The 23,405-nt window shown below is 35.7% G+C and overlaps 3 protein-coding genes and 1 long non-coding RNA gene across 4 annotated transcripts; 1 reads left to right on the top strand and 3 right to left on the bottom strand.

Moving 5' to 3' along the window:
- Positions 1 to 8,839: 8,839 nt before the first annotated feature.
- LOC133882462 (gallate 1-beta-glucosyltransferase-like) lies at positions 8,840 to 10,397 on the top strand. The gene has a single exon (XM_062321647.1). The coding sequence runs from the start codon at positions 8,934 to 8,936 to the stop codon at positions 10,368 to 10,370; it is 1,437 nt and encodes a 478-aa protein (XP_062177631.1). The 5' UTR covers positions 8,840 to 8,933; the 3' UTR covers positions 10,371 to 10,397.
- Positions 10,398 to 10,737: 340 nt separating this feature from the next.
- LOC133882463 (uncharacterized) lies at positions 10,738 to 11,541 on the bottom strand. The gene is made up of 2 exons (XR_009902671.1): positions 11,181 to 11,541; positions 10,738 to 11,073 (listed from the first exon to the last, which is right to left on the bottom strand). It is a non-coding gene; the product is annotated as an uncharacterized LOC133882463 (long non-coding RNA).
- A 51-nt stretch (positions 11,542 to 11,592) lies between these two features.
- Positions 11,593 to 19,383, bottom strand: LOC133882845 (triacylglycerol lipase 1). Its single transcript, XM_062322064.1, has 9 exons — positions 19,118 to 19,383; positions 18,528 to 18,638; positions 17,568 to 17,708; positions 16,853 to 16,963; positions 16,621 to 16,764; positions 16,495 to 16,535; positions 16,323 to 16,399; positions 12,752 to 12,847; positions 11,593 to 12,006 (listed from the first exon to the last, which is right to left on the bottom strand). Exons 1-9 carry the CDS (start codon positions 19,292 to 19,294, stop codon positions 11,684 to 11,686), a joined length of 1,221 nt encoding a protein of 406 aa, XP_062178048.1. The 5' UTR covers positions 19,295 to 19,383; the 3' UTR covers positions 11,593 to 11,683.
- A 3,581-nt stretch (positions 19,384 to 22,964) lies between these two features.
- Positions 22,965 to 23,405, bottom strand: LOC133881278 (uncharacterized). Its single transcript, XM_062320206.1, has 2 exons — positions 23,213 to 23,405; positions 22,965 to 23,128 (listed from the first exon to the last, which is right to left on the bottom strand). Exons 1-2 carry the CDS (start codon positions 23,403 to 23,405, stop codon positions 22,965 to 22,967), a joined length of 357 nt encoding a protein of 118 aa, XP_062176190.1.

Genomic DNA, 23,405 nt, shown 5'->3' with positions numbered 1-23,405 from the left:
GACGCTCGTCAGAGTTTGAGAAGATCTCAGTGTTCCAGTGCATCCGTCCGGACGACGTGGTTATACCGTCCGGACGCCATTCAGTGTTTGACAAGCATTAGGGTTTCTGCATCAAGACACAATTATGGGAAGACGGCTGCAACCGTCCGGACGATGTTCTCTATAAGGCAAGACGTGCATACAAAGCTCAATCGTCCGAACGACAGTCTTCATGGTCCGGACGATCAAGCTTCATATATGGAAATTGCGTGCACCAGTTCAACCGTCCGAACGTCAGCCTTTGTGGTCCGAACGCTCCAAAGCCTTGTTATGGTAATTACGTGCAGCCGAAGTGCAACCGTCCGGACGCTAGGGCAACACCATCCGGACGTGGCCTTGTTATGAAAGCTTTCAATGCTATTTTGGAAAGGCGGTTGCAGTTGACCGTCCGGACGTTCGGACACCCTCCGGTATTTTGATCATTACGTTTTACTCAAATATCGGATTGGGACGAAATCGGCATCGTTGGAAAGCTAACGAAAAATGTTGTAAATTAACCGTCCAGACTGCCGCCGTCCGGATGGAAACATCTGGCGTCCGGATGGCCCTGCGAAAATTCCAGAATTACTTTTCGGACAAGGAAAAAGTTGCCTGTCCGAAAGGCCATGGCTCCCGTCCGGATGCGCGTGCCATAGACTCCGTTTTTGACTCGATTTAGGCCTTCTAAAACCTATAAATAAGGGGTTCTAGGCATGCATTCGACACAGAATTCCATGGTGAATTCCTTACAGCTTAGAGAGGGTGTTTAGGGAGATATTGAAGATCTGTTAGCTTTCTAACTTTGTCATTGTGTGATTTGGTCAACTGTAAAGTCTATCTTAGGGGTTGACTCTAAGGTAAATGATTCGATTGAAGACCCCTTCAGGTAGAAGACCTGGTTGGGAGGCGTTCGCATTGGATTACACGTTAGAGAGCAAGGTATGACCACTGCATTAGGGGTATGTGAGCATTACTACTTTGTATTTAGTGTTGTCTTCTGAAGAGTGGATATCCTGGGTTTGACTGCCCCGGAGTGGTTTTTTTCTTAATTGAGTTTCGACTTCGTCAACAAAATATTTGTCTCCTTTAATTCCACATTTAATATTTTTATTGCACACTGTTCACACACACTGTTAATTAGAAGTCCAATAATTTTCACTTTGGGTGAAAAGAACTGTAAAAAAATAATAATAATAAAATAAAATAAAAAATTAAATTACGTGACGAGTCCTGATGCATTAATGGAGGGAGGGTGAGATGTTTCCATTGTTCTGGGTATGAAGCAAGATGCCTATATCACCAAAGGAACGGTGCTGATGAAGTGTAGAAATGTGAGGAAGGCCAAGTGTGAATGACGTGAAGAAACATGAGGAAGGCGAAGTGTTGCAAGTTGTCCAGTGTCCATGTATGAATCATGCGGAGCCATCTGACGTTGAGAATCCCGAGGCAAACATGGAAGTTGAAAAAAAAAAAAAAAGTTATACGTTGGGAGACTAGCTGGAGCAGTGGACCTTTTGTAAGATTGTCGGATAGCTTTAATTGGGCTGCAATTTATTTGGGTTTTTGTAATATTGTGTTTTAAGGGTCATCTACTTTGCCAACACACCTTGCGGGCAAGGTGTGCTTAAGGGGGAGAAAATGTAAGGGATATGGCCTTTAATGGGCTTCTGGGCCCATAAGAGGAAATGGGGGTATTTTAGAAGATATTAAGGTGTACAATTATGTTAACATATTCTCTAACAGAATAGATTATTTAAGGGGGAGGCAACGGGTAGGAGGTAGAGAAGAAGAAAGAAGAAGAATACTGTAACTGGTTATTTCTTAGAGAGATTAGGCCTCTAGAAGTGCCTGGAAGAGTCTAGGCCTCTCAGAGTGCAGAGGAGAGATTGAGCCTCTCAAAGTGCTCTTAGCTATTAATGCATTATCCATCTATAATCTTTATATTCTTCCTTGAATCTTTACCAATTCTACTTTTGTTTGGCTATAATATCCCTGAATCCATATCCAAATAAGAAAAACCCATAACAGAATATTACAAACACTCTCATTTTTATACTTTTTGTCGTGATTGTAAAAATCACCATTAAATTTTAAATGAATTACCATTAAATTTTTTTATCCAATGATGATTTTCATTGCCTACTTTTAAATTCAAATTTATTTTATCACACCTAACGATAATTTATTTAGTTGTCCTAGCCGTCTAAACACCAAGTGTAGCTAATATTAGATCAAGCCTAACGATAATTTATTTTACAGCATCTTCAGCAAATTAGGTAAAATGTCCATGTTTGCTAAATTTAGTTAATATTACCTATTTTTCACCTCAAACAGAATAGCTAAAGGCTAGTTAAAATACATTTGGTAATACAGTGAACAATGAATAGCAAAAGATTGTTGTTCATTATAGCACAATAGATCATTTCTTTAATATATTCTATCCTCTCTTTCCCTCTCCAAAAGGTCATATTGGCAAGAAAATAATAAATATATATATATATATATATATATATATAAGAAAATAAAAATTTACTTAGATATTTTAGATCTTATGGCTGCAAATGTTTTAAGAAAGAATTGTTATAGACTCACAATTATAAGTACTTGTGAAATGAGAAATAAAGTTGCGATGTATAGAACGCCCACAAAGCAAACAATTGAAGGTTGTACATTAAATAATAATAATAATAATAAAATATCTAGTTGGTCTCAATGTCATCTTTATTTAAACATACCGTTTTGCTTTATTTAAACGAGTAGGCGAGGGTGAGCATCTAAGGCATCCAGATGAATTCGATCTAATGGGTAAGGAAAATTTTTGGAGTTGAGGATTTGACCCGTCTCGACTTCCTTTCCCTTTGCCTTGGATTGTCCAATCTTTTTAACAGTGAGGCCAGCTCCATCCCTTAGGGATGAACTCTTCGACACGTTGAATACTACAAACATTCTTATTTTTATACTTTTTGACGTGACTATAAGAATCACCATTGAATTTTAAATGAATTACCATTAATTTTTTTATCCAATGATGATTTTCATTGCCTACTATTAAATTTAAATTTATTTTATCACACCTAACGATAATATATTTAGTTGTCCTAGCCGTCTAAAACACCAAGTGAAGCTAATATTAGATCAAGCCTAACGGTAATTTAGTTTACAGCATCTTTAGCAGATTGGGTAAAATGCCCATGTTAGCTAAATTTAGTTAATATTACCCTATTTTTCACCTCATACAAATTAGCTAAATGCTAGCTAAAATACATTTGGTGATATTGTGAATAATGAATAGCAAAATATTTTTATTCATTATAGCACTGCAAATCATTTCTTTAATATACTTTCTTCTCTTTCCCTCTCCAAAAGGTCATATATATTGGCAAGAAAATAATATATATATATATATATATATATATATATGAAAAAAAAAATTTAATTAGATACTTTAAATCTTACGACTGCCAATGCTTCAAGAAAGAATTGTTATAAACTCACAATCACAGGTACTTCTGAAGTGAGAATCAAAGTTGTGATGTATAGAATGCCAACAAAGCAAACAATTGAAGCTTGTACATAAAAATAAAATAAAATAAAATATTTGGTTGGTCTCAATCTCATCTTTATTTAAACGAACCGTTTTGTGTTATTTAAACGAGTAGACGAGGGTGAGCAACTAGGGCATCCAGATGAATTCGATCTAATGGGTAAGGAAAGTTTTTGGAGTTGAGGATTTAACCCCTCTCGACCCCCTCTCCCTCTACCCTGGATTGTCCAGTCTTTTTAACAGTGTGGCTAGCTCCATCCCATAGAGATGAACTCTTCGACACGATGAATACTACAAACACTCTCATTTTTATACTTTTTGACGTGACTGTACAAATCACTATTGAATTTTAAATGAATTACCATTAAAATCTTTTATCCAATGATGATTTTCATTGCCTTCTATTAAATACAAATTTATTTTATCACACCTAGCGATAATTTATTTAGTTGTCCTAGCCGTCTAAAACACCAAGTGCAGCTAATATTAGGTCAAGCCTAACAATAATTTCTTTTACAGCATCTTCAACAGATTAGGCAAAATTCCCTTATTAGCTAAATTTAGTTAATATTGCCTATTTTTTCATCTCAAACAGATTAGTTAAGGGCTAGCTAAACTACATTTGGTGATACAGTGAATAATGAATAGCAAAAGATTGTTGTTCATTATAGCATAGTAGATCATTTCTTTAATATATTATCTCTTCTCTTTCCCTCTCCAAAAGGTCATATTGGCCAAAACATAATAAATATATATATATAAGAAAATAAAAATTTAATTAGATATTTTAGATCTTATGGCTGCAAATGCTTGGAGAAAGAATAGTTATAGACTCACAATCACAAGTACTTGTGAAATGAGAATCAAAGTTGTGATGTATATATAGAACAGCAACAAAGCAAACAATTGAAGGTTGTACATAAAAAATGAATTAAAAATTATATATATATATATATATATATATATATATATATTTGATTGGTCTCACTCTCATCTTTATTTAAACGGACCATTTTGTGTTATTTAAATGAGTAGACGAGAGTGAGCAACTAGGGCATCCAGATGAATTCGATCTAATGGATGAGGAGAATTTTTGGAGTTGAGGATCTGACCCCTCTCGACCTCCTTTCCCTCCGCCCTAGATTGTTCAGCCTTTTTAACAGTGAGGCCAACTCCATCCCATAAGGATGAACTCTTCAACACGATGAATACTACAAACACTCTCATTTTTATTCTTTTTGAATCAATCTTTTCTTGCCTTCATCTTTCTTTCGTCGCCATTAAGATTAATGGTACACCACTGATTGGATGACCCACAGCCGAGTCGCTTTAATGTAAATATTGTGTTCATATTACGAAATTAAATCTACCGACGCATATGCACTAAGCAAGCTTTGTTTAGCCAAGCCGCCTGCATTGAGATTGTCCAAGTGGTGCATGGAGCATAATTTTAGTTCAACTGAATCAAGATTAAAAAATAAAGTTGAATAAAAATAATTCAAACTATTAAAGAATATAATTAAATAAATAAATAAACCGATCAACAAAATTTAATTATTATTTAAAATATATAAATATAAATTCAAAATTATTTTATCACACCTAACGATAATTTATTTAGTTGTCCTAGCTGTCTAAAACACCGAGTGCATGTAGCTAATATTAGCTCAAGCCTAAGTGCCTAACGATAATTTATTTTACAGCATCTTCAGCAGTTTAGGTAAAATACACATGTTAGCTAAATTAAGTTAATATTATCTATTTTTCACCTTAAACAAATTAGCTAAAGGCCAGCTAAAATACATTTGGTGATACAGTAAATAATGAATAGCAAAAGATTGTTGTTCATTACAGCATAGTAGATCATTTCTTTAATATATTATCTCTTCTCTTTCCCTCTCCAAAAGGTCATATTGGCAAGAAAATAATATATATATATATATATATATAAAAGAAAATAAAAATTTAATTAAATATTTTAGATCTTATGGCTGCAAATGCTTTAAGAAAGAATTGTTAGACTCACAATCACATGTACTTGTGAAATGAGAATCAAAGTTGTGATGTATAGAACACCAACAAAGCAAACAATTGAAGGTTGTACATAAAATATATATATAAATATATATCTGGTTGGTCTCACTCTCATCTTTATTCAAACGGGTCGTTTTGTGTTATTTAAACGAGTAGACAATGGTGAGCAACTAGGGCATCCGGATGAATTCAATCTAATGGGTTAGAAAAAAATTTGGAGTTGAGGATTTGACCCCTCTCGACCCCCTTTCCCTCCGCCTTGGATTGTCTATTTTTTTTAACAGTGAGGCTAGCTTCATCCCGTAGGGATGAACTTTTCGACACGATGAATACTACAAACACTCTCATTTTTATACTTTTTGACGTGACTGTAAAAATCACTATTAAATTTTAAATGAATTACCATTAAAGTTTTTATCCAATGATGATTTTCATTGCCTACTATTGAATTTTTTATCTAATGATAATTTTCATTGCCACGCGAGGAAGTAAGAATGTGTAGCATTTCTTTTTCAACACAACCGTTTTCATAGTACATCAAGCTGAAAAAAAAAATAATAATAATAAAATAAAATAAAATTGGTCAGCTACATGAGAGGGAATAGCAAGAAATTGGGAGAAAACGAGTTAAATGAAAAGATCATGATTCAATGGTTGTTTGACAGTGTCACATCAGAAAAGTTGAATAAAAATATGATTTCTAGTTTAAGAAATGCTACATTTTCCACAAAAAAAAAATTAAAATTAAAAGGTTTGTTCCCAAATGATGTGTCATTATCCCATGAGATCTATTGTTTTGGAAAATGTGTTACCATATCATGGGATGATGATACATCATTCACTTAAGGACCCACTTTTAAAGAAAAATTTGGGATCAAAATGTGGCATTTCTCTTTTTCAAATGAAATATATATATATATATATATAAATTCAGAATTTCAATTAGCCAGAATTTGGAGGGGAGGGGGCCCGCCGGCCCGGAGATGGGATTGGAAAAGTTTCAATCCTTCAAATCTTGCTTTCTTTTTGTCTAATCAAATTTCCCATCCCATGTATATTTCTTAATACCATCCAAAAACCGAACCCGATGAAGAAATCGCAGGAAAAGCTAATCCGTACGTCCACCTTTGACTGGGATTGAAGTGAGCTGCAGCAACTATGGCAAATCCATCTGTCTTTAGAGCATCTCCAACAGATGTGCTATTTTAACCAGAATGGTTAAATTTGACTTTTTTTGCTATTTTTTTCAATCCAGCAGAATAGTTTCTTTAAACTTTTTTCCTTAACAGTGAACAGTGAATAGCTAACACTGACTATTCACTATTCACTATTCATCTGTTTACACTTTTTTTATTAATATTTTTTTTCTCTTTCCCTCTCCGTCCTTCTCTGCCAGCCATGAACAACCAACAAAATCAGGAGCAACCAACCAAAATCGACCATGAACAACCAACCAAAATCATCAAAATCAACCATAAATATAGTTTTAGCCGTGATACATATAACCGAAACAGGGGAGACACATTCAAGCTTCAAAATCAGATGGGTTCAACTAAAAATCATCAACCTATTTACCAGTCGCCGAAAATCACTTCTGACTCGGCCAGATCCGAGCCTAGCTCAACCGGAACTCGTCTTAGACCACCGGAGCTCGATTCATGAAGGATCGGGTTGATGGGTTTCGTCTGGGTTCGTCGAGTTCAGGGGTTCTCTCCCGGAAATCACCTCTGACTCTGCCGGATCTGCGCCTAGCTCAACCGGAACTCATCTCAGGCCACCGGAGCTCGACTTATGGAGGATCGGGTTGATGGGTTTCGTCTGGGTTCGTTGAGTTCAGCGGTTCTCTCTCAGATCAGTCTTGGCCTCTCGGGTCTCTCCATCTCCGGCTCTCCTCTCATGGGTCTCTCCCTAAATCCCTCGATCTCTCTCTCAATGTGTTTCAGAATTCAGACGAAAAGAGAAAGGAAGAACAAGAAAGAGAGATCGGAAAGGGAAAATGAGAAGAATAAAAAAATAAAAAAATATATAATAAAAAAAGAATAGAAAATAATATTTAAATGTAAGTAGAAAGTTAAATAGTAAATCTGTTGGAGAGAATATAGGAAAAACAGTAATTAAAGTAGAGATTGATACTTTTTGAGTAGCTATTTTAACTCCAACTACTGGAGATGGCCTTAGATTAAGGAGTTTGATTGGGAAAATGATGAAGTGGTGGGGAAGGAAACGTGGTTCTCGAGAAAATGCTTTTGACAAGAAATAGGATAGTTGTGAGCTGGAGGCCCCCTCTCCCCCCACTCAGAAACATTGGGTTCGTGTATTTAAAAAAAAAAAAGATTCTCATATTTTGTATTCTATTATCAAAATATAAAACACTAAGAGCTATTTTCACTTTTATGTTACATCACCAAAAAAAAAAAAAAAAAAAAAATACCCACTCATCTTTAACTAGGTCACTAATTGGAGGAATTCAGCAATTTTCATGGAAGTAGCCATCTTAAATAACAGTTAATGAAAATGCCACCCAAATGCATAATGCTTAATAAAATGCCAAGTTACGCAAAATGTCTAGAAACAGACGTTGCTGCAGAATCAAAAGAACCCTACGTGAAGCTCGAAAAACAGAAAGTTGTCAACACAAAGTGTCGACAGGCATTCATTCAGCCAAGATACTTTTAACTAGGTCAGTAATGGGAGGAATTCAGCAAGCTCTAAGATTTCTATGGCTGAAGTCCCAGTAGTTGGGAAAGACTCTTTAATTGTCCAGCACTCTTGTGATAGGAGCTAAGAACCTCCAATCCATGAGGCCTTCGGCCTGGCATGTGCTTGTGAGAAAGATCAAATCATCGTGACTATATAAATGGTCCCTACTTGCTGTTTCTTATTTCGATCCGCTTCACTAATTGTGCCCCATTATGTTGGGGGAAACAAAAAGAAGACGAGTTTAGCCAGAAATCAGATGGGATTAGTTAGCACTATGAGGAAAGCAAGAATTGTGGGGGGGGTCGTGAGCAATTAGGTGATCCATCGAGTCCTAATAATTGTCATGCTCATGTAGGCCATAAAAGATCAATGATCCAATATCTATACCCAATAATGGTCACAAAACGTGTAGTCCTTTTATGGTATCCAGAGACATGCATGCCAATACTTTTTGTAGAAAAGGAACAAACCATTTGTGGTTTGAAGAAGGACACGCGACGATATGAAGGCACCAAACAATATATGCCAATGGGTTGGTTTGCTAAGAAAAATGAGCATTGTGCCAAGACGCAGGTGATAAAGGGTATTCCTTTCCTTGCAGTTGCTTTCCTGTAATTCAGCCACACTAAGATACACAATGGCGACTGCAGCTCCCACTCATGTGCTTCTGGTGTCCTTCCCAGCCCAAGGGAACATTAACCCCTTGCTCAGACTAGGCAAGAGACTCGCTGCCAAGGGTATGCTTGTCACTTTCTCTACAACCGAAACCATTGGAAAAGATATGCGAAAAGCCAATGACATCACTGACCAAGCGACTCCGGTGGGAGATGGTTTTATAAGGTTTGATTTTTTTGATGATGGTTGGGAAGAGGACGATCCTAGACGAAAAGACCTAGATGAGTACTTGCCTCAGCTTGAGCTTGCTGGAAAGGATGCACTTCATCAAATAATCAAGAAACATGCCCATGAGGATCGTCCAGTTTCATGTCTTATAAACAACCCCTTTGACCCATGGGTTTGTGATGTTGCCACCGAACTTGGCATCCCTAATGCCATCCTCTGGGTTCAGTCATGTGCAGTCTTTTCGGCTTATTATCACTATTACCATAACCTAGCGTCTTTCCCATCTGAAACCGAGCCCAAGATTGATGTTCAACTGCCCTGCATGCCTCTTTTAAAATATGATGAAGTCCCTGACTTCTTGCACCCTTCTAGTCCATTTCAGGTTTTAGGGAGGCTCATCCTAGGCCAGTTCAAGAACTTATCGAAACCATTCTTCATATTGATGGACACGTTCCAACAGCTCGAGCCCGAGATCATCAATTACATGTCAAAGCTCTGCATGATCAAACCTGTCGGCCCCTTATTCATAAACCCAAAAGCACCAACCACAAGTATCCGCGGCGACTTCTTGAAAGCTGATGATTGCATTGAGTGGCTCAACTCAAAGCCCCCAGCATCGGTAGTATACATCTCCTTTGGCAGTTCTGCCAACATAGGACAAGCACAAGCGGATGAGCTTGCTTACGGGCTCTTCAATTCTGGGACCTCCTTTTTGTGGGTAATGAAACCACCTCAAAAAGATGCCCCTTTCAAGTTGCATGTTCTACCCGATGGTTTCATGGAAAAAGTTGGGAATAGAGGCAAGGTGATACAATGGAGTCCACAAGAACAGGTATTGGCTCACCCTTCAGTTGCATGTTTCATAACCCACTGTGGCTGGAACTCCTCTATGGAAGCCCTCACCTTAGGAGTGCCGGTAGTGGCATTTCCACATTGGGGTGATCAGGTTACTAATGCAAAGTTCTTGGTGGATGTGTTTGGAGTGGGGTTGAGATTATCCCGCGGCCTGGCTGAAAACAGATTGATCTTGAGAGATGAGGTTGAGAAGTGCATGCTGGACGCAATGGTGGGCCCTAAGGCAGTGGAGATGAAGCATAATGCATTGAAATGGAAGAGGGCAGCAAAGGAGGCGGTGGCAGAAGGTGGCTCATCCGACCAGAATGTTAAAGCATTAGTGGATGAGATTAGGAAGAGATGTGCTGCTGTGACTTCCACGTCTACCACTCAATAACAGGAGACCAATATCAATCCAACATGGTTCATGGATACAGCATAGGTCTTGTTTGGATTTTGGAGTGTTAAGGAGATATGCAAAAGATTTGTTTTTGTAAGCATATGAATAAAGTTACAGCTAGTGTTCTGGGAATAATGACTTACGATGGGCAACTAATTATTTGTACTTTCCAGTAGCCTATTTGTCCACAAAGGGAAATTAGAGTGGGTGTAACATGTATTGTAATAAAAAAATGGTAAGTTGTTTTCCAATTTCTCCCGACTTCTAAAATAGCTTTACTTTAATTCATCTAAAGTAGGTGAGATTGGCTTTCTCAGGAGATCACTTGATCAGCTTGTCAAAGCTAAATAAAAGCACGTTAAAAGATACTCATGCATGTTTAAATAGGATATTATGAATAAGTCTTGCGTATGATTTAAGGAATCATTTGTTTGGTAGAGTTGCCTCAGAAACACATCACTAGATATGAAAAACTGAAACTATCTAGCAGCAACAGACCTAGGTGGAACCTGGCATCTTTGATGAGTAGCCTGATGCATTTGGAGACACATTTAAGAACACTCATTTATCCTCTGATGAAGTTCCAATTTCCTTTATGCAAACGGAGCTATCCAGGTGGCTCCTTTGCAATGCAGTCTCCACAAGTTCTTCAAGCGAGGTAATCACACCAGTCAAAAATTACTTGCTTCATCCTCCTTTCCTGCAAAAATGGTTTAAGGCATTTATCAATTTAAGAGACAGTCATCATTGTCGTTTCTGCACAAATAAAAAGATTAAGAAGTCGTAGGTAAGGATACGGAAGCTTACAGTGACCATTCCAACTTCACATTGTTTCAAAAATTAAAGATACCTTTCTTCTCCTGCCTTTCTTCAAGCCAAACAGAAAATTCAGATTAAATGTAATAAAATACTGGACAATCATCCTTGGACTAAAATGGCATATCCTTCCACCATTAACAAGGCATAGAGGGTGGAGTCACTAGTTCAACTCCGTAAAGGTGATTGAGTTGTATATACCAATCAAAAGAACTAATTTATAAAATACAGAAAAGTAATAAAAACTAATACCACTTTAATTTTGGCTCATAATATCACCTTTAGACAGAGAAGGGGAATATCATGACCTTTACAATTTTATTTTATTTTATTTTTTTTTCTAAGCATGACCTTTACAATATATGCACAATATAGTTAGTCAAATACATACATGCATCACCAATAATTTAAAATATATATATATATATATATATTAAAAAAAGAAGGAAAGTACCTCCACGGACCATACAATTTACATATTGCAAGCAATCATTTCAGAAACTACTAGGCCTTCCCCATGACCTTAAAAACAGAATAATATTATCATAAAGATCTTTCTTTGCATTTACACTCAACATGAAATCTACATGACCATAGTTCTCGAGATAAAGTAACTCTGGTTTGGACTGCAATTCCTTGAGAGTGCGCTGCAGATCCATCAGATCAGCTAAATCATCATTGCCTCCGTAAGCCATCCATAGTGGCAATGACTTGGGTATGCGGCCAAGATCAAATACAGGGGGTTTTGACTGACCATATAGCTTTAGGTTTTTGAATAGTCCATAATCATACTTGGAAAAAGTACCCTTCCGAATCACTGCAAAACATAACGAGTTATTGTAATAGACAACAGCTTTGAGAAGATTCTAACAATAGATAATCTTGTTGCGAGATATATTATTCTAATGGATTGGTGTTGTATGTACAAGTGTAGCTAATGGCGAAATTATGGGCTATTAATTCATTATGTAGTAGTGAGCCAACTGTGCTCATTTGTCTTCTCTTTGGAGTGCAATGGATGATGTCCAAGAAGGTGATTGATGTGTTCTTTTGGTGGAAAGGTTGGTTTGGAAAGCATGGGAGCCTTCACATTTAGAATGTCGTCCCCCTTTTTTTAGTATGGGAAATTTGAAGGGAGAGATATAAAATCTTCAGACTTCATCTGGAGATATAAAATCTCCGTTAAGAAGTTAATTCACATATTGTAGAGAGCCTTTCTAAACCTACCAAACATGGCCATTCATAGTCTTCAGACTTCTTCTGGAGTATTGCTAAATCGATGTGGTCCTTAACATCTAAATTAAAGTATTAATTATAGCAGTCTAAATAGCAACGCCATGACATTATATATATATATATATATATATATATAAAAAAAAAAAAAAAAAATCCTTGAAGCATTCTAATACATCAGCCTCAACATATTTGCAACTAGTAAGTGTAAAACAAGCTTCTAAAAATTAAAACGTAATGCATGAAGACTACTGGAATTCAGAGTATCAATAAGGTTATAAAAATTGACTAATAAAGAAGGCTGCTAAAAGAAAACATCTGGAGCATACTTTGGAATAGATGACGCAAGTTCTTTGAAGATGACGGGTGAGGTTCATATTCAAGATAGAAATCCACCCGCGAGTTATTGAAGCAACAATTCTTCCCTGCAATAGTATTGAAACAACTTCATAAGAAGTTAATAAACACACCTAAATATCAAGCATTTTAATATAGCGCAAGAGTGCCTTCCAACTTTCGGTTTGCATAAGTTACTATATTGTAGCTTTAATATATTAACTACATATGAAACTTGATTAAAAAATAAATAAATAAATAAAAACTATTTGGCCTTCCTTCCAGGAAATAGTAATAACAAAAAAGCGCTAACATTTGACATTGGAGCATCAGTTGCATCAGGTAACAACGAATCCAGGAAATAGTTCTGGAAGATTTAAACTACCATAATGCAGCACCAGGAAATTAGAATATATAATGACATATTAAATACTATCAAAATTAAGGGAAAACAAGTGAACATATTATTTTCAGGGGTTAAATATACTTTAACCCATTCTGCTAACAGTCATTTTTTATAAAACCCCAGCAATGACAGGTGTGACACTTAGGTACATCAAACCACCATTTTGTTGCAATTAAGCCCCTCCGTTAGTATTGACCATTTGTTTAGATGGAAAAGTCATATTTGACCAAAGTTTTCCGAAAATACCCTCGTGGTGCGAGCTAGCCCCACCTTAAAAAAATTTGGGTGGCTCCACCCTCTGCGTTTTATGTTTTTTTTTTTTTTTAATTTCGTTTTTTATTATTATTTTGGTTTCCAAAAAATGAACAGTATTATAAGAAGGTTGATAGAAAAGTGCTCATGTGACCAATTTTCTATCCAAATATACGGCAACCTCTAATGGAGTGTCTTAAATGCAACAAATTGGTAGTTTGATGGGTCTAAGTGTTACACCTGTCAGTTCGTGAGGCTTTATAAAAAATGGTTGTTAATTGATAGGGCTCAAGTATATTTAACCCTATTTTCATAGGGCTGTCAGTGTTGAAACAGGTTGGCTATATGCTTTTTGTGATTCATCTGACATGCGACAAATACTTCAATCAGATGGCACTTTGACACTCTTCAGAAGGCAACTTTTTTCTCTTTTACTATTGGATAAAAATTTGTTTACCTCAGTTAATTTTGGGACCCAACAATATGTTTAGTGATCCTTCAACTACCACTAGCATCAGTCTTTGAATCTGCAGAAAGTATATTTAGGAAAAATATTAAAAAGCCCCATGAACTAACAGCGGTTTTTAAAATAGCCCCATAAAATGACAGATGTGTAAAAGTGATACATCAAACTACCAAGGTGTTAAAAATGCACTTTTTTATTATATTCTTATAATACCCTTATTCTCTTAAAAAAAAAAACTAAACTCAATAATTTTATTTTTTTTAAAAAAAAAAAAAAGCTATCTATTTTCTTTTTATAAATGCAAAATCAGTCTATAATTGGCACATGTCATTATTTTATTAGTGCTAACGTTGACATTAACGGAATCCGCCAAATGATTTGACGGAATTTGACTGCAATGACTAAATTATTATTTTGGCCTACCCTAAAGACCTCTGAATTATTTTTTATTCCGCAGTGAGCAGTTTGTAATTTAAGCAAACCACATGGACTAATTTTGCATTTATCGTTTTTTTTTCTTTTTTGTTTGTTTAAAAAAATAGTTTAGCTTAGTTTTGTTTTAGTTTTTTTTTTTTTATCTTAGTTTATAAGAGAATAAGGGTATTATAGAAATATAAATAAAATAAAATAAAATAAAAATAAAAAAAGGGCTTTTTTGGCACACCTTGGTAGTTTGATGTATCAATTTAGCACACTTGTCACTCTATGAGACTATTTCAAAAATGGTTGTTAGTTATCCATAAAAAAATAAATAAATAAATTGGTTGTTAGTTCAAGGGTCTTTTTTTATATTTTTTCATATATTTTAATTGCTTGTGGCTCCACTGTTACCATGATCTGAACAATTACAATTGACCAGGAAATGTTCCAGATAAAGCCACCGCATTTGCTCTGCGGAAGGAATGCAAAACTAGTATGGAGCATTCAAATTACACTGACTTAAACCTAACTACAGTAACAAGGGTTTGGACAACTTTTCCCCCTTACAAATAGACCTACCAAAATAAGCAGTTTGATATGCAGATGTTTCTCCATAAATTTATCAAGGATCGGTAGGGAGATCTCATTTCCTATTCACTCTTTCCGGTACTTTCCATACTACAAATATTAGGAATAGAGAATCCATAAGAAAGAAAAGTCTAACTGATGGAATAATGTGCCATTATTATTTGCTTTGATAAATTGCTTTCAATAAACATTGCTGAATTAGGTGAAAGGTACAGAGAGTGGAATATTGATCAAGGATCCCATCAATTCAAATCCAATATATGCAGCTAGTCTAACAATTGTACCAACCAAATGATCCAAACAAGTGAATACTCTGCAAATACTCAATCTCTAGAAGTCCTGAGAAAGAAACCAGCATAACAAGGAAAAGTGATCGGATGGGGTTGCAATCATCAATCTGATGACACACAGAATATGCCTTTTGTCCCACAAGATTGCAGAACAAACTCACAAGAACAACCACTAAATCAAGAGACAGAACAATTCCCTCCCCACAGTTCTAAATATTTCATACCCTAACTGGATCTTTACATCCAAAAAAGGGAGAAAAAGAAAAAACAAAAAAAATGCCAGACTAGAATACAAAATAACATCACCCAGAAGAAAATACTTCTAACTAGAGATGCCTGAAGTTTTTTATTCAGATCAAATTGGCTCAACTCATGAGCCAACATGATCATCATGTGTCACATTTCAAAGCATAGAAAATTCCAGTTAGAGGAACAACCATGTAAAATACAAATATCAGATTCAATATTAATCTAAAAATAGTACACTACTAAAGATTTTATTAAACCTAGTCAGACATCCAGCATACCCCTTCCCCCCTCCCCTATTCTTTCCCAGATAGAATATATCAGCTTTTTTACCCTAACTACCCCCAATTCTCAAATTTTTATATCTACTTGTCCCAAATTAGTCTGCTTGGGATGGGACTCAGCTTTAAAAGTTAAGCGAACATTACAAGTTTTGAAAAATGGGAATTTGACAAAGCCTTTATTCCAAACAACTGGAGTGTGCTTCACAGAACATTTTGTTGCCATTAAGCTCTATCTAGGGGCCACATCAATATAGAAACAGGATGCTAAAGTAAAACAAATGTAATCAAATTTCAAAATATATTTTCATCAATGAATTCAAGTCATATTGAAGAAACTATTAGGTTGAAAAATGCACTGCTGGTTGACTTGCATGACCAAAGCCAGCAACATAGATATTTCAATGTAAAAGGAATGTTGGGAGCTGAGCACATTATGCAGCACTATTGCTTGAAGAATAGATCGGAGAAAAATATTTCCATCAAACATGTCAAACTGAATGTGTGCATGGTGCATAGAACCATATGCAGATTGCACACACAAAGTCAGATGCCCATGTCCTAACAAGCATATGCACACGTATACATGCATGAAGAGAGAGAGAATAGAAGAACCTGTTATGGAAGTTAGCAAGTCATTGCAGTCTACATGGCCATCACATATGGAATCCAAGAGGTTGACTCCCCAATCACTGAAGATTATGTACAGCACAAAAAATTTGAATAGTAAAGCCTTAATTTTAAGCAAAAGAGGAAGAAAAAGAATAGGATAGAAGTAGTTTACAACCTTCTTAAGTTCAGTTGATGAATGCCCATGGCAAGAATCATCTGTCCAAAACAAATACATCTACAATCATTTTTAACACCAGAAACCATTTCTACAATGTCATTCAATGAAGCAGATAATGAATACCTGATCAAGATGCATATTAACCATTCTAAGTACAAACGGGGCAGTGATATGCTCCAAGTATGATATTGGAGACAGAAGAGCAGCAGCTTCAACCATTTCCACTATATCTGGCTGAGTGAAAGCAGCCAAAGACATGATTGTACCCTGAGAAGAATGAAAATAAATTAAGTTTGTAGGAAACCAAGCAGCCAAAAGGCAAGAGGAGTATAAGGTAAAAGAAGAGGTGCAAGACCTGTGAGTGTCCAACAACAAAAATTTTGGTGTTAGTTATCGAATTTATGCAGGATATCATATCTGTAAGATCATACAGAGCCAGTTCCTGCCAACTCCAATCCCAAAAATCCTGCAAGAAAAACATAAGCTTAGCATATTCACATTACAGAAGCAGAACATGATTTTAGAAACTGTAAGTACATTCCTCATTAAACTGTCATGCAACATAAATACAGTCTCAGGATACTAGTCAATTCGAAGACAAGCTTATGTGCAGATATAAATCAGCATGAACATATTAGAATCTTGAGAAAAAGGACTTAAGAAAACCTAATATAGCAAATAGCTTTTCAAGATAAATTGATACTGATAATCTCACTGCAAAGTTGAGTATCAATTTGTATTCCTTTTTTGATCCCCTTCATCCTTTCCCTCTCTCCAGGTTAATAATTCAAAGCTCAACCCTGCCAGAGTGATGCAGGAATAATGGCGTCCCAACCTTTTTCAATTTCTCCATAAATTATTCATAATATTTACACACAGTTATCATACTTCGTAGCTCCATAATGTTTCATATTGTGCTCCTACCTATTTTATTCACAAAATGCAAGGACTTAATCAGCAGAAGAACCAGACTTTTCATATGCAATCTACAGGCACCCCACTAGGAGCACAACCTACCACAAGTAACTTGGAAAAGAACTTAACAATATAACAGAGATGTGCTATGTAACCTTATCTTTCTCTGATAGAGATATATGCCCATAACTCCAACGTGTTCCACGCACATTTCCTACCCAAACATCAAAACCATTATCTGCAAGGATGAAGCCCAATGATTGCTCTGAAGAATCCAGAAACCACACATCACCTGCCTGTTTGTATTTGAAATTTAGGAAACAATGAGATCAAGTAAAGCCAATTAACAAGTAGTAAAGCCAGTTAACAAGTTTAACTCAATGGATTTTTAAGTACATAATCCCATCGTTGAAAACTTAAAGGAAGAACCATTTTATCAAGCCATTAAGGCACATTTTCCAAACTTACCGTATAGAATTGTTGCAATCATCAACTGTAGGACAATTTAATCTTTCCCAATGAAATACAGTTGATTTTCATCTAAAAATACTAAATAGTGTCCAGATTCATGGTTGTAACAAGTGGTAAATGTAAAAAACTTATGGCAATAAAGACATTTGAATTTGATAACACACATACAGTAAGAGAACACTGCCTCAAGAGAAGCATTATAGGCCTCAAGATATAATGCCGGGACCATTTTTTCTGAAGAATTGTTGCTTCAACACCAGAAGAACCCTTTTAAATAACTTCAAATAATCAGAACATAAACTTTACTTATCAAAAAAAAAAAAAAATCAGAACATAAACTTTAAAGAAACAACACCAGTAGTGATGACCGAGCAAAGAAAGATAGATTCATGACCACCAGTAAATTTCAAACGAAGTTCCATTTTTGAGACCTAGTAAGCTATATTAAGTAAGTAATAGCGAGAATGAAATATTTGTTTTGAACTGAATCAAGCACTCCAACTTGCATAACAATATCAATTCTAACTTCATCCAATTTTTATACCCATGAAGCCATTTCAAAATTTTCAATATGTTTTTTTTTTTTTTTCAAATCTTGGGCCAATTAGGATATAGATGTAACAAAAAAGATTGAGCAAGCTCACCATGAAAAGCCCATGCTGAAGCAGAACCGGAGGACCCCGCTGTTCTTTTATATCCCCAGTACAAGACGACACGCGCTGAAGGGCCAATAAATAACCATCCTTCGTTTGAACCTAAGAATACAAGAAATCTTCAAATTTAAGTGTAAGCTAAAAACGATTTGAATAATCAAAACAAGACTAGGTCACTAGAAAACTCAAAGAAACCAAAGCAAGTAAAATCCCAACACCTATTCCACACTTCCACCACAAATTTCAAGTACAACTTTTGAATTGCTAACAAATTTTACCACGTAATGGGGGATGGTAAGGCTATTTGACTCCCAAGAAAATTGAGGAAAAGAAAAGCAACAATTACCAAACAAGATTCCAAAATCCAAAAGATCAATTTAACTCAGAAAGTCCTACTTGAGTTAATTCTTCTTCTTCTTTTTCTTTTTTTTTTTTCCAGTAAAGAGAATCAATAGCTCTGAGCTTCCCCTTTCTTTCATTTTCCTCCAGTTTCTCACAAACCATACGAACAGTGACTGAAACAAAGAATTCCACTCTACTTTTCAATTAAAATACAAATTGACGAGAGAGAGAGAGAGTACCGTGTGCTCGGAGCAATGGTATCCAGCGGGCCGAATGCGGTGCGCGCACAAAGTATCGTTTGGCGGTTGGAGGCGGAGACTGGTATTGCCGGTGAGGCCAACGGCTAACTGTGCGGGGATCTGGGAGGGGAAAAGACACAGGAGGAAGGCCAGCACCGCCAGCGCTGACCTCGCCATTCTCAGAGATCGGAGTGGGCGGGAAGGGAGGGCAAAGGCAAGGGAAGTGAGGTCTACAGTCCACTAGGCGGAAACACGCTAATCTCATTCCAACCACATTTTTATCAACCACACCAACCAACTTTGTATGAGTTATGGTTAATACAAAATTCAAGAATTAGTTAAAGACGCCACGTCATCATTATGCTATAAAAATGTAATATATAATTTTATTCTATTTCAACAAATAAAAAAATTTACTATATAACTTTATTTTATTTCAATAAATAAAATGAGTAAGGTATTGTTATAAATCATCGCATTTTTATCGCACAATGTCGTGTCATACAGTTAGTCTTAACTAATTTTTAGATTTCTTTCCTTAAAAAAAAAAAAAAAAAAAAAAAAAAAAAAAAAATACTATTCAAGAAATTGTTGGAATTGTCGTGAAATCATTGCGGAATAATTTTAAATAAAAATATGATTTCTAGCTTTACTTATAGATGAATAATTTAGTACAATAGTTAATTTTCATCTCAAATAAGATACTAAAGAATTAATTATCCTTACCATGGGGAAGTGATTTTCAAAACTGAATTACTTGTCTTCAAAGCTAAAATAATCGTCATATTTACATCTCAAATAAGATACTAAAGAATTAATTATCCTTGCCATGGGGAAGTAATTTTCAAAACTTAATTACTTGTCTTCAAAGCTAAAACAATCGTCATGGACTTTTGATATATATTGACATCCTTTGTAAATATATTCACAAGTAACAGTTTATTCATTCATAAGATTATCAAACCCTAGCCTAGATTACATGTCATAGGATTTTGGAAGACTCAAATTATAAATTGCAACACCACAATCCTCATGAATAGCTCATATAAAGTATTGTCCATATACACTAGGTATATTATAAAAGGCGTTGGGAATAATCTCACTCAAACTAGCCTTCGGGTCAATAATGGTACGGTCCAAGAAGAATCAACAACAGGACTCCTAGAAAAGTCCTATTTTGGGAGATAGACACCAAACAGCTATTTCTAAGAATACGCGACAGGAGATATGCTCTGATTGGGTCTCGAGAATGCAGACTACCAGGGACTCAAAGTCAACTCAGCCAGCCAAGGCTCGAGACAAACATGTTCCGAAGACTCAGTCATCAGCCTCAATAAAGGAAGGAGTCGCAACCCGAATTTCGTGGGATCGCACTTAGCCCCGAAAAATTCGGGATTGAAGATAAATCTCGAATTTGCCGCTAAGGATCTCACCTAGAGATCAATAAGGAAAGAATCACAAGATCAAAGGATAGAGGAGTACTCCGAGTCTTAGTCAGACTCTGACGGCGCTCTAGGCCAAAGAACACGAAACTCTAGCGGGAAGGGTGCTTATCATTCAGCCTATAAACAAACCAATACCCAAGTATAAAGACAAACTGAACTTTTGAGAATTAAGCAGACTCTTTATCTCGGCTAATATATATAATTTTCTTTAAATTATTAGCAATTAAAACTGGAGCTTCAATCATTAGATTCTTTTCTTATTTGTGTGAAGACCACTGAATTCTCAAAAAGTTGAGATTCTTGTAGTGAAAAATGGTCCCAAAATGCACTCAACATTTATGGAACTTAGAAAACTTCAACCTCAGTGGCCTTTTGTGGGCTTTTGAGTTTTGTAAAAGAGAAAATCTATCAGATGGGCTATGGCCAGACAGTATTACTTGCCTATACAATTTATTAAATTGTATTAAATTGATATGCGCTTAAAATTTATGAATTATGTGTTCTATTAAAAATACATTGAAGAATAAAATATTCATATTGTCGTGTTATGACTTGCATTTCTCAAATGTGAGCTCCATTGCTTTCTTAGCCACACATTTTGTCTCTCATTATTTTACTTCTCGATGAAGTTTGCTTCTTAGTTAAGTTTTGAAATTTTATTTCATTGTTAAGTATTTTGACCGACTCACTTACTTACAAGATTTGACACTTTCGGTCACTTATAAAAAAAGAGCAAGAGAGGCAATATTTAAGGAATAGAAGAAAAAAAAAAAAGGGAAGCTAGCTAGCAGCTTTGTGTGTAGGGGCAGTAACTTTGTAACGAAGAGAGAACGTAACTTTATTGTGATCTCATCTTGGTTTCTTACAGTTTGTAGTGTCGTTCACGGCTTAGAGAATTAGAGAAGATTTTCTCTTTTGTGTATTAATTCTATTCGTGTGTCAGAGTGAGATTTAGGTGTATTTGAGCTTTTGAGTTTGAGTGATTTTTCTCTGTACTACTCTTTGCACTCCACCTTTTGTTAGTGAATATTCTTTGGGTTGTCTTCGGCAGTAGATGTAGGCTTATTAAGTCGAACCACTTAAATCTTTGTATTTTGTGTGATTGTGTTATTTTCTATTCTGCTATTTTCTACTTTATTCTACTGAATTTTTCATTGGCGTGAGACCCCCATAAGGGTCTCCTAACTTTGATTGTTTTGCAGGATTCTTGGAAAAGCTTCAAGAACTTAGAAGGACGAGCTGTGTTCACACCATACCAAAAACTGTTTCAACAAAAGGCATTTATGGATATTAAATTTTACATTAATTTCTTAAAACTAAGTGAGACTGAGCTTTCTAAAATAATTTTAGAGACTTCCAAATTGATTATTCTTCTTGAAGTGATAGCATATGTAGATGTCACTAGCGATTTGTGTGATCTTAAAAAGAAAAAAGAAAAGGCTAAAGTATTAAATACAATGTGTCCTTCTCCTTTTTTTAACCCAAGTTGTCCCGAGCAATTTCTCCATTGAATTATTAACTACATGCATACAGAGAGATCATAAGAAATTAATGTTTGGTAACCAAAACCAATTACTTGCACTCGATTAATTAACTCAATGAAGAAACCCCATACAAAGAGATCATAAGAAATGTTTGGTAACCTACAAAGAGATCATAAGAAATGTTTGGTAACCATAACCAATTACTTGCACTCAATTAATTAACTCAATGAAGAAACCCCTACAACAGTACTAGTCAGCGTTTCATATAATTTTGTATCAGAATTTCCTACAATTTCAAAAAAAAATTGAGATTCTCAAATTAATTTCTTTGAAATAAAAACATTTTTTACATCAAAATGACATAAAAATATGTTACATATTAAAGATATGATATGTTAACAATGAAACCAAAAAAAAAAAAATCATTTCAAAAGGTTTTTTCTTACACTTTATGTCGTATAAAAGTTTAGAGCAAAAAACTGTCTTTCGATTTTGTGCGTCTTTTCAAAAGTGAAGAAAAAGCCTTTTTGGATTTTTTTTTTTTTTTTTTTTTTGTTTCATTGTTAACATGTTATATTTTTAATATGTAGCATTTTTCCCGTTATTTCAATATAAAAAATAGCTTGATTTCAAAAAAAATTAAAAATCTCAAATTTCTGTCAAATTGTAAGAGATTCTCATCCTATAATTTTTTAATGAAAGATGGGTAAGGAGTTGACCTAACGGCGGGAAAACTCATCGAGGGTCTTCCAATTTTTTCCTAAACATAATATGTACCTGATCAGGACCAATCACCAACCATGCATGGTGGACGTCGGACGGCCCCTTTGGCGTCCATCTACCTATATAAACCCGAAGATGATAGCCTTCATTTCCACCATCCAAACCCAAGAGAACTTCTCCGCTAGCCTTTCTACCTCATCGTGAATTTCGTTCAGTGATGGCGCCCTCTTGCAAGTGCTTCATCTTAGCTTTCTTCATTTTCTTCAGCCTCTCCAGCATGGACATCAGCTTAGCCGCTCGCCATCTTTTGCAAACGACTGTGCCCTCCACACCAACCTTGCCAATGGTGCCAACTTTCCCTAAGCCAACGTTGCCACAGCCAACGCAACCAACTTTGCCTTCAATACCAACGTTGCCACAACCAACTTTGCCGACCACTCAACCATCGCTGCCTAGGCCGACACTGCCTCCATTTCTGAGCTTCCCCACCATCCCAACATCAATCCCAAAGTTCAACTTGCCACCGCTTCCAACCATTCCCTCCTTCGCAACTATTCCAACTACAATTCCTTCCATCCCATTCCTCTCCCCACCGCCCACAACCAAGAGCCCTTGATTTATGTCTGCCGCACGCAT

The sequence above is a fragment of the Alnus glutinosa genome, chromosome 11, assembly GCF_958979055.1.
Source record: "Alnus glutinosa chromosome 11, dhAlnGlut1.1, whole genome shotgun sequence".
Classification (NCBI taxonomy): Eukaryota; Viridiplantae; Streptophyta; class Magnoliopsida; order Fagales; family Betulaceae; genus Alnus; species Alnus glutinosa.
This window is presented reverse-complemented; position numbering and strand designations above follow the sequence as displayed.

Coding starts and splice junctions, on each gene's coding strand:
- LOC133881278 (XM_062320206.1), bottom strand. CDS start 23,405: ATGCGTGCGGCAGACATAAATCAAGGGCTCTTGGTTGTGGGCGGTGGG. Junction 23,129..23,212: donor TGTCGGCCTAGGCAGCGATG/GTTGAGTGGTCG, acceptor ACGTTGGCTTAG/GGAAAGTTGGCACCATTGGC.
- LOC133882462 (XM_062321647.1), top strand. CDS start 8,934: ATGGCGACTGCAGCTCCCACTCATGTGCTTCTGGTGTCCTTCCCAGCC.
- LOC133882845 (XM_062322064.1), bottom strand. CDS start 19,294: ATGGCGAGGTCAGCGCTGGCGGTGCTGGCCTTCCTCCTGTGTCTTTTC. Junction 16,964..17,567: donor CTCTATCAGAGAAAGATAAG/GTTACATAGCAC, acceptor TTTTTCTTGCAG/GATTTTTGGGATTGGAGTTG. Junction 16,536..16,620: donor TTAATATGCATCTTGATCAG/GTATTCATTATC, acceptor TGTTTTGGACAG/ATGATTCTTGCCATGGGCAT.